We start from the raw sequence: 11,343 nt of genomic DNA, 5'->3' as shown, positions 1-11,343 counted from the left end.
ATAAAATATTGATTGGAAGGAATTATTAATGTTGAAAAAGTTCTAAGTGACTTAGTATTATCCATTCAGTAATGAATATTTTTGTTCTAGAATAATTTATTATCTGCTATATAAATATATGCAATTTCTTATAATCTTTCTCACAATTGACAACAACACGCATGCATAATTCATTCGTATTTGTTTCTATATGTTACACTAAATACTATCAACTTAATTTTTCATTGCATTACAGACCTTCCATTATAGACCAATAACCTTTTTTTTGATAAACTGGCCATGACCTATATAGCTAGTTTTATCTAAACTGTGTTTAGTTTAGTAATCCTCATTCTACGACATGCAATCAAATCAATATGTTACGGTTATTATGAAGGTCACTTTCCATAAGTTTTATACTACTGTTGAATATTCAATTAGTATGCAGTTATAAATTAAATATTTGGAACTGTAGTAACATAAACTGGTAAGTTTCATTTTCTTTTTTAACTCCCATTGCCATGTTTGATATTTTAAATGGAATTGCTGAATTTTTATCAAAATCTAGGCAAAAAACATTTGCCATTTTTAGAGAAAATATCAAATTATGTACAATGTACTGACTGAGTAGCAGACAGTACAGACTATGATCAAGATGGCATGAAATTGTGATGGCTGATTTTGATCTGAGCACTAGTTGTATGTGTTGAATTTGTTGCTGCCACCAGGCTAATTAAGGGTTAAATGTAATCAAGTCAGCTATTGAACTATAACAGTCCACTGAATTATTAGACTTGTTTATCAAAATTATGTTTTATGTTGTCTTAAACCCTTTGCATACTGAATTTGTAATTGATTTGACCCTATAATCTTTGAATTTGGAGCAGTGTAAGGAATTTCAATAGGTTAATACAAAAATACAAAAATTAAGCTACCCACAGCTCGGAGTCTATGGCTCTATTCAGATGCTAAAGGTTTGTCACCTTTGGTTTCAGCAGAGTTAGGGTTAAATTACCATCATTTTGTTTAAAATATGTATCCTTGTTGCACTTGTACTGATTAGAATTTTAAACTATCCATTTTTACGAATGAACAGTGCACTTAAACTTTTTGAATTTTATATCTTCCCTTTCTCAAGAATGAAATACTGGTATATATATTTTTAGCTCGACTATTCGATAAGAATAAGTAGAGCTATTGTAGTCACCCGAGCGTCGGCGTCGGCGTAACCACTTATATTAAAGTTTTTGTAATAGTTCAAATATTTTCAAAGTCCATTGACATATGGCTTTGAAACTTTGCACACTTGTTCACCATCATTACCCCAACCTGTAGACAGGAGGAGGTAACTGTATCAAGCATTTTGACAGAATTATGCCCCTTTTTCGACTTAGAATTTACGTTAAAGTTTTTGTAATAGTTCAAATATTTTTCAAAGTCCATTGACATATGGCTTTGAAACTTTGCACACTTGTTCACCATCATTACCCCAACCTGTAGACAGGAGGAGGTAACTGTATCAAGCATTTTGACAGAATTATGCCCCTTTCGACTTAGAATTTACGTTAAAGTTTTTGTAATAGTTCAAATATTTTCAAAGTCCATTGACATATGGCTTTTGAAACTTTGCACACTTGTTCACCATCATTACCCCAACCTGTAGACAGGAGGAGGTAACTGTATCAAGCATTTTGACAGAATTATGCCCCTTTTTCGACTTAGAATTTACGTTAAAGTTTTTGTAATAGTTCAAATATTTTCAAAGTCCATTGACATATGGCTTTGAAACTTTGCACACTTGTTCACCATCATTACCCCAACCTGTAGACAGGAGGAGGTAACTGTATCAAGCATTTTGACAGAATTATGCCCCTTTTTCGACTTAGAATTTACGTTAAAGTTTTTGTAATAGTTCAAATATTTTCAAAGTCCATTGACATATGGCTTTGAAACTTTGCACACTTGTTCACAATCATTAACCCAACCTGTAAACAGGAGGAGGTAATTGTATCAGGCATTTTTTTACTATCAAGCACTAGGAATAGTCGAGCGTTGCTGTCCTACCGACAGCTCTTGTTTTTGTTCTGGGACATAATGTGTTTTTAACTTTAAAGGTGTATAGAACTAGGGCAATGTATGTATTGTAAGACTTTTCTAGTTATAAACCCTTTACTTGCTTGAACCAAAGGTGATTAGTCTTTGTGGCCAGTATAGACCAAGGCCAGCCAGCCAGCACATCCATGCAGACCAACTTCAACTTATCAATAGATACCTTAAAATTAATAATGGCAAGTTTATTTCATAAATGAAAGCCGGACAAGCTTGTTTTAGAAATAAAGCAGACTAAGAATTTATCATAAGTTGATAGAAATAGTTTCAGAATTATTGCAGATGTATGTATTAGTGTCGGGTTTTAAATAACACCCGTATTATGAAGGTAATTCAGGGGTTCAAGCTTAAAAGAAATCTCATAAGGAACAAAAAAATTAAAAAAAATAATTTTAAAACGGGACAAATCTGTTGGTCAAAGTTTAGTGATGTAAATAACTCAAGGGTTTTCAATTTGATTAAAAAATTTATATCGATAAATGGGAAGACAAATATCGACGTTTGTATCGGTATAATGGAAGGACAAATATTGACATAGCCATATATCAAACTAAACAGTAAGATAAGAGAAAATAACTTGAATATGTTTTATAATGGTTGGAATAGTCTATTTTTATAACCCTGATGAACACTCGTGAGAGTCGAAACGTCAGTTATCATCATTAAATAAACCTTAAAACTTATCCTGTGTTGATTGTTTGTTCCACTTTTATTTTTTTTCTTGTATGTTTTATAAACTATGATCAAGGTCACTTTTTGTGATATGTGTGCTTGTTATAGACCTCAAAAATAGAACAAACTTAGAGAAAAGTTAGCGAATTAAAATTTCAGACATTTAGCGTAAGAAAATAATTAGCGAATCATGGATTTAATGACAGGTTGGTTAATATTTACGCTAGAGGAAAATTTAGCGATTTTCGTCAATTCGCGAAATTCGCCAATATTTCCGCATTGCTAACTTAACCACTTATACAGTAATTTAATTGAAGTTTATCATTTTCCAGGTTTGATTGTGGTTGGAATAGTCTATTTTAAGATGTCAGGTAAAACAGCATCTGTAACTAGTGCAGATTTCTCTCAGCAGAAATCAGAAGACAAACCAAAGGCTTCAGATGATCTCAGCAGTATCAAGGTTTTCCATAAAACAGATTTACAAGTCCCAGTTGGTGATAAGGTTTGTATGATATAAATTTTATATAGAGGATATTTGTTTAGTTCAGTGTAAGATCGGAATATATTTCACCGAGTGAGCATCAAAAGGTATATTTCACGAGTGGCGCAGCCACGAGTGAAATATGAACTTTTGGTGTTCACAAGGTGAAATATATTTCTATCTTACACTAAACTAAACAAATTTTCTTTTTATTACATGCAAAGAAACGTTTTAAAAAGACATAAAGCCTAATACTGAATGAAAAGCGCGCCAAATAATAATACAACGTGACGTCATTTACGACGTCACGTCATTAAGTTGGTACCCAGTACTGTGCACGCTGGTATTTCACTGAAACAACGTAAGGGGCTTAAATTCAAAACAGTGAAATTATCAAAGTGGTAATTTCACTGTTTCAAACAGTGAAATTACCAGTTTTATATCACTGATATATTTCTATAAACCACCGAAAAGCATGTAATAAATTTCATTTTTAGCTTGTTTGAGAGCTTTTAGAGGATTGGTGGCTGTCGATGGTCTGACTTTGTCATCTGACGTCGACAATAGTTTCAAATTACTTGAAACTATACATGGCTAAGTTTGATGTTTGATGCAAAATTGGCTGAACAGTTGTTTCAAATTACTCTTAAAACAAATGGCCTAAATTTTATCAAAATGGCTGGAATGCCGCATGACTTAATATATGATAAATAAAATGGCTGGATAGTTTATGGCTAAATTTGTTGTAAACAATGGCTGGAATGCTGCATGGCTTATTTTGATTTAAAGAAAAAAATGGCATGCTGCATGGCATAATTTGTTGAAGCATTTGCTGGAATGTTGCATGGCTAATTTTGATTTTTAAAAAAATGGCTGGAATGCTGCATGGGAGACATTATGACTTTATTTGTTGCAAAGAGGTCTTGCTAAAGAGAGGTTAGAAATCTATTGTGGCATTTTCCTTTTGGGATTATTAAGTGATACTGTTGTCAAAAATAAGTTATTGCCTTATGTACAGAAGGCCACTCTACAGATGTTGTACTATATCTGACATGGACATATTCCTTATGCAGGGTAGTGAGGTCATTTGTCAATTGATCTAGGTCAAGGATATTGACCTTGGGCTTGGTTTGAGGTCACTGTCAATTGATCTAGGTCAAGGTTATTGCCCTTTGGCAGGGTGTTGAGGTCACTTTGATCTAGGTCAAGGTCATGCCCTTGGGCTGGGTGGTAAGATCACTTTGATCTAGGTCAAGGTCATTGCCCTTGGGCCTGGGTGTTGAGATCACTTTGATTTAGGTCAAGGTCATTGCCCTTGGGCAGGGTGTTAAGGTCACATTGTCAATTGATCTAGGTCAAGGTCATGCAATGCATGCACAGAACAAGGGAGAGTGGCATGATTAGGGGTTCATGACCCCTTCCCGGGTTCATGACCCCTTCCCCCCTCCCATGAGATTTGACAGGAGTTTTTGTAGAATTGTACATTAGATATAATATTTACATTGACTTACGATTTTTTCATGAACATCAATCAAAAATTTGACTCATGGCCCCCTTTGGAATGCTAGTAAAATGTCAAACCCTTCTATGGAATATGCATTACCCCTTGTCAGAATATTGTGAACCTCTCTTGTAAAAAAAGTCCAGGATACATGTGTGCTTTAGCCCTCTTGTTGATTGTTTCATAGAATTATTTTAGAATTTCATATAGCTATATGGTTGCAGGTTTAGGAAGATATCAGTCTATATCTATCTCTGCTGTGTTGTAACATATGTTTTACATGTACATAAACAGCTGGGATAAAGAATTGATTGGCAATCACTATCATTACATACTACCCTTTGGATCAACTTTGAATTTAAACAAGTTTAAAGCTACATGTTTATTTTCGATGACTTTTTACTGAACTTGGATTATGATGCCACTGAATTGATAGATTTGGAGGGCTGAGTTTTTGGTCTGACTATCTGTTTGTAAAAAAACTTTAACCTTGAAATGACATAACATAGAAGTTCCTCCATACTCTGTGTCTTTTGATTGGCTCTGCCTACCAAACCAACTTAGAGGTCATAGGGTCAAAGGTCAAAGTTACTAGGGTCAAAGCCACCACAGTGGAATGAATTTCACTAGAACATAGTATAATTAAATTAATATCAACAGTTTTGCAAGCTTTTATAAATAGCAAGTTGGTTATTTTATGCTGTCTAAACTTTATTCTTTTATGTATATTGTCTTGAGTTTAATTTAATGTTTGTATACTGGTACCAGTAATTTAGGGATAAATAAGAATGTGAACTCTCTACTTCTGCAGGTAGTCACTGTGGCATACAGAGAAACAAAATGTGACGAGGCAAAATCAGATGTGCTGTTTCTACATGGCATGTCATTCAAATCGGAGACATGGGTTAGTAAACCTTTATGGACACTACAGCTGTTATACAAAACAGGAGGGTTTAGAGCTGTGGCTATAGATTTACCAGGTAATTAACATGTATATTACCCATCCTGTCAGGGACTTTTGATTGTTACGCAGGCTTTTGGAGAAGCTAGATAGCTGGCATACTGAAGGTCTGTGGTTGGTACTCAGGTGACTTCTTGTGCCCTAAAATAATGCATGGAAGGGCTCCTGAGGTCCACATCCATTAGAGAAGCTGGAAAGTTAATAACAGATTGATTATAAAAAATCATACATTCTGTATAATTTGCTAGACAACTATTATGCAAATTTAATCAACTTTGTAAACCTATACAAATACATAGCAGTCATACACATATAAATTAGGAGAAAAATTTGCAAGCAAGTCAGGCTAGTAACTGAGCAATTATTAACAAAATAAGGATTTTTAACCAATTTTGAAATCTACCAGTGTTTTTCTGTCATGCTAATGCTTATTTTGATCACTGGCACAAATTTGCCAAAATTCCCCCCAAAGTATAAATAAAATGTTTTGTAGTATTTATATATATATTTACACCAGTACAGAGATGTATTCTCTACAATTTGTTGATCTTTTACTACACAGGTTTTGGTGATAGTCCGCAGGCAGAAGTTGATCCTGCTGCTTTTATGGAAGCTGTAATTGCCAAACTGCAGTTAAATGCACCAGTGATTGTTAGTCCATCTATGAGTGGAACATATTCTCTACCATATCTCTTTAAAAGTAAGTTATTTGATCAGACAGCTATTTAGTTCAATGAGGAGAGCATCAAATTTGTAATATAAGTGTTGGTAGTTTGATCCTAAGGGTGCTGTGAATGTTCTCTGTTGCAAATGATCTCGGGCATCGACAGATTGCGTCTAGTGATCATGTATCTCTCACAGTTGATTCAGAAAGAAATCAAGTGGGGTTTAAACTTGATCTTTTTTTTGAGAAATTGGTAATTACTAGCCAGTAGAGTGTTATCCAGGAAAGTCGAGTAAGTGGGCCAACTGCAGAAATATCAGAGAATAAAATAGAGATAATTAAAAAGATGGAAGCAAATTTCCTTGTAACCTTTAATTTGCTGAATTTCTTTGATAGACTTGTATGGCAACTTTCAGTTTTTGAACTGTTCATAACTATTTTAGGGATGTCAAGATGATAAATTTAAAGGTACGGTAGTCAGCAGACAGGGTAGTCATACAGCATGGACTTAAATAGAGGCCTGGATCTAAACTAGTGGCAAAGGCTATTATTGTTTGGTTCCAACAGGGTTGAACACATCAGGGGATGTTTCTAAATTAAAATTTTGCCATTTTCATGTTTAAATGTTGATTTCTGCTTAAATCAGTGCAAGGTGGCATGGCCGGTAGCTTGCATTTATCACTACTGTCCATGAACAGGCTCAGTCAAATCGATCCTGCAATATTTTGAAATTTGCTGTTTTGAGGCATTCTTTAGGATTTTTTTTTCTGTCTTGTGTTTAAATTGAAATAATGTAATAACGAAATTCATATTTAGTTCAACGTGTATTATTTCTTTTACATTGATTTGTACTTTTTTTTATAATACAATGTATATGACTTTTTTCAGATGTGTCAAATGCATTGTCACGGTCAAAAGGTTTTGTACCAGTCGCTCCAGCGGGCACAGATAATTACAAGACCCAGTTTCCAGATTTAATGGTATACACTGTACAATGTCTTCTGTACAAGCTCAATTAATTAAAGTGACATTATGCCCTTGAGTTAACAGGATAAAGTCATAATAAGTTTACATTTTGCCATAAATCCTTTCAGTTTTATAATCTACTTCGCATGAAGGATAAATAACTCACATGGCACAAGAAAACTTGTGAAAATATTCATCAAAATTGACCTTGAGGTATGCCTCTTTGAAATAAAAAACGTATATTACTAATCTTGAGATATGCCGCTTTGAAATAAAAAAATACTCATCTTTAGGTATGCCGCTTTGAAACAAATAAAAATATACTTATATTACTCATCTTGAGGTAGACCACTTTGAAACAAAATAAATATATAACTCATCTTGAAGTAGGCCGCTTTGAAACAAAAATAAAAATATACTTATGTTACTCATCTTGAGGTAGACCACTTTGAAACAAAATAAATATATTACTCATCATGAGGTAGGCCGTTTGGAAACAAAATAAATATATTACTCATCATGAGGTAGGCCGTTTGGAAACAAAATAAATATATTACTCATCATGAGGTAGGCCGTTTGGAAACAAAATAAATATATTACTCATCTTGAGGTAGGCCGTTTGGAAACAAAATAAATATATTACTCATCATGAGGTAGGCCGTTTGGAAACAAAATAAATATATTACTCATCATGAGGTAGGCCGTTTGGAAACAAAATAAATATATTACTCATCTTGAGGTAGGCCGCTTTGAAACAAAATAGATAAATACTCATCTTGAGGTAGGCCGCTTTGAAACAAAATAACTATATAACTCATCTTGAGGTCTGCTGCTTTGAAACAAAAATAAAAATATATTACTCATCTTGAGGTAGGCCATTTGGAAACAAAATAAATATATTACTCATCATGTGGTAGGCAGCTTTGAAACAAAATAAATTAAAACTCATCTTGAGGTAGGCCGCTTTGAAACAAAATAAATAAATACTCATCTTGAGGTAGGCCGCTTGGAAACAAAATAACTATATAACTCATCTTGAGGTAGGCAGCTTTGAAACAAAATAAATAAATATTACTCATCATGAGGTAGGCCGTTTGGAAACAAAATAACTATATAACTCATCTTGAGGTAGGCAGCTTTGAAACAAAATAAATAAATACTCATCATGAGGTTGGCCGTTTGGAAACAAAATAACTATATAACTCATCTTGAGGTAGGCCGCTTTGAAACAAAATAAATATATTACTCATCTTAAGGTAGGCCACTTTGAAACAAAAATGAAAATATATAACTCATTTTGAGGTAGGCGGCATGGAAACAAAATAAATATATTACTCATCTTAAGGTAGGCCACTTTGAAACAAAAATAAAAATATATAACTAATCTTGAGGTAGACCACTCTGAAACAAAAATAAAAATATATAACTAATCTTGAGGTAGGCCGCTTTGAAACAAAATAACTATATAACTCATCTTCAGGTAGGCAGCTTTGAAACAAAATAAATAAATACTCATCTTGAGGTAGGCCGCTTTGAAACAAAAATAAAAATATATTACTCATCTTGAGGTATGCCGTTTGGAAACAAAATAAATATATTACTCATCATGAGGTAGGCCGTTTGGAAACAAAATAAATATATTACTCATCATGATGTAGGCCGCTTGGAAACAAAATAACTATATAACTCATCTTGAGGTAGGCCGCTTTGAAACAAAATAAATATATTACTCATCTTAAGGTAGGCCACTTCGAAACAAAAACAAAAATAAATAAATACTCATCTTGAGGTAGGCCGCTTTGAAACAAAATAACTATATAACTCATCTTGAGGTAGGCCGCTTTGAAACAAAATAAATAAATACTCATTTTGAGGTAGGCCGCTTGGAAACAAAATAAATATATTACTCATCTTGAGGTCTGCTGCTTTGAAACAAAAATAAAAATATATTACTCATCTTGAGGTAGGCCGTTTGGAAACAAAATAAATATATTACTCATCTTAAGGTAGGCCACTTTGAAACAAAAATAAAAATATATTACTCATCTTGAGATAGGCCTCATGGAAACAAAATAAATATATTACTCATCTTAAGGTAGGCCACTTTGAAACAAAATAAATATATTACTCATCTTGAGGTAGACCACTTTAAAACAAAAATAAAAATATATTACTAATCTTGAGGTAGGCCGCTTTGAAACAAAGAACTATATAAGTCATCTTGAGGTAGGCCGCTTTGAAACAAAATAAATAAATACTCATCTTGAGGTAGGCCGCTTGATAACAAAATAAATATATTACTCATCTTGAGGTAGGCCTCATGGAAACAAAATAAATATATTACTCATCTTAAGGTAGGCCACTTTGAAACAAAAATAAAAATATATTACTCATCTTGAGGTAGACCACTTTAAAACAAAAATAAAAATATACTTATATTACTCATCTTGAGGTAGGCCGCTTTGAAACAAAGAACTATATAAGTCATCTTGAGGTAGGCCGCTTTGAAACAAAATAAATATATTACTCATCTTGAGGTAGGCCATTTGGAAACAAAATAAATAAATACTCATCTTGAGGTCTGCTGCTTTGGAAAAAAAATATATATTACTCATCTTGAGGTAGACCGCTTGGAAACAAAATAAATATATTACTCATCTTAAGGTAGGCCACTTTGAAACAAAATAAGTATATTACTCATCTTGAGGTAGGCCATTTGGAAACAAAATAAATATATTACTCATCTTGAGGTAGGCCATTTGGAAACAAAATAAATATATTACTCATCTTGAGGTAGGCCATTTGGAAACAAAATAAATAAATACTCATCTTGAGGTCTGCTGCTTTGAAACAAAGAACTATATAAGTCATCTTGAGGTAGGCCGCTTTGAAACAAAATAAATATATTACTCATCTTGAGGTAGGCCGCTTGGAAACAAAATAAATATATTACTCATCTTGAGGTCTGCTGCTTTGAAACAAAATAAAAATATATTACTCATCTTGAAGTAGGCCGTTTGGAAACAAAATAAATATATTAATCATCTTTAGGTATGTCACTTTGAAACAAAAAAATATATATGACTCATCTTGAGGTAGGCCGCCTTGAAAAAAAAACTCATCTTGGGGTAGGCCGTCTTGAAACAGAAAAACATATTACTCATCTTGAGGTTTGGTGCTTTGAAACAAAAAACATATACATGTATTACTCATCTTGTGGCATAGAGGTATGCCACTTTGAAATAAAAAAAAAAATTATAAATTGATAAAAAAAGTTGCCCAAAAATGTTGATAAAGAAGAAACTGGCTATTTTTTTTACAGATTCCTAATCTGGTGATATATGGTGAGAATGATAAACGCTCGGGTGCTTCATCTGCGAAAAACTTTGAGACCATCAAACAGAAGACAGTGGTCGAATTAGCTGGAGCCAGGCATGCCTGCTACATGAATAAACCTGATGAATTCCACAAACATTTAATCGATTTTCTGAAAAAAATATGAAAAAAAGCGCAGACTGCTTAGTAATATACAAATGTAGTAGAAATATTGTGAAAAATACTACAAAATTGGCCATAAATTGCGTGTTACACAAATATTATTACTTTTATTTGAATCTTTTTACTTTTCTAAAAGTCATAGTACATTTTTATATGCCCGAAAAAATTTCGGGCATATTATGTTATAACCCCTGGGGTCCGTCCGTCCGTCTGTCTGTCCGAGCAAACATTTGATATTGATGAGCTTCATTCCGTAGTTAAATAAAGAACAAAAACTCATAAAATTCAAATTAAGAGCTATTTTTTTTGTTTTTATGGGCTAATTTTGCTTATGGACGTTGGTCCAGGTGTAGTTTATGAGCTGATTTGCCTCATAAATATCAAAAGTCCGTCTGTCTGTTAGCAATTTGGTTTCCGGAGCATAACTTAAGGTCCATTTGGCCCACAACATTCAAACTTCATAGGATGATTGTCCATATTGGGTAAAAGACCCCTTTTGCTTTTGGGGTCAC

The 11,343-nt window shown here is 33.3% G+C and overlaps 1 protein-coding gene across 2 annotated transcripts; it reads left to right on the top strand.

Moving 5' to 3' along the window:
• Positions 1-96: 96 nt before the first annotated feature.
• Positions 97-10,857, top strand: LOC132738790 (protein ABHD14A-like). 2 transcript variants are annotated; one of them, XM_060726388.1, is made up of 6 exons: positions 97-466; positions 3,093-3,262; positions 5,554-5,722; positions 6,266-6,403; positions 7,256-7,347; positions 10,656-10,857. In XM_060726388.1, exons 2-6 carry the CDS (start codon positions 3,125-3,127, stop codon positions 10,833-10,835), a joined length of 717 nt encoding a protein of 238 aa, XP_060582371.1. In that variant the 5' UTR covers positions 97-466; positions 3,093-3,124; the 3' UTR covers positions 10,836-10,857. The 2 variants fall into 2 exon arrangements, with proteins under 2 accessions (XP_060582371.1, XP_060582370.1); XM_060726387.1 differs by lacking the exon at positions 97-466 and adding an exon at positions 2,936-2,966.
• The last annotated feature ends 486 nt before the right edge of the window (positions 10,858-11,343 follow it).

This window comes from Ruditapes philippinarum, unplaced genomic scaffold (assembly GCF_026571515.1).
Source record: "Ruditapes philippinarum isolate M1 unplaced genomic scaffold, ASM2657151v2 ctg1078_1_1_1_1, whole genome shotgun sequence".
Lineage (NCBI taxonomy): Eukaryota > Metazoa > Mollusca > Bivalvia > Venerida > Veneridae > Ruditapes > Ruditapes philippinarum.
Note: the sequence above shows the minus strand (reverse complement) of the source record. Positions and strands in the feature narration are given on the sequence as shown.

What these genes read in the sequence shown, in the direction of transcription:
- LOC132738790 (XM_060726387.1), top strand. An exon ending in TGTGGCTATAGATTTACCAG is followed by an intron (nt 5,723 to 6,265) that starts GTAATTAACATG and finishes TTTACTACACAG; the next exon opens with GTTTTGGTGATAGTCCGCAG. An exon ending in CCCAGTTTCCAGATTTAATG is followed by an intron (nt 7,348 to 10,655) that starts GTATACACTGTA and finishes TTTTTTTTACAG; the next exon opens with ATTCCTAATCTGGTGATATA.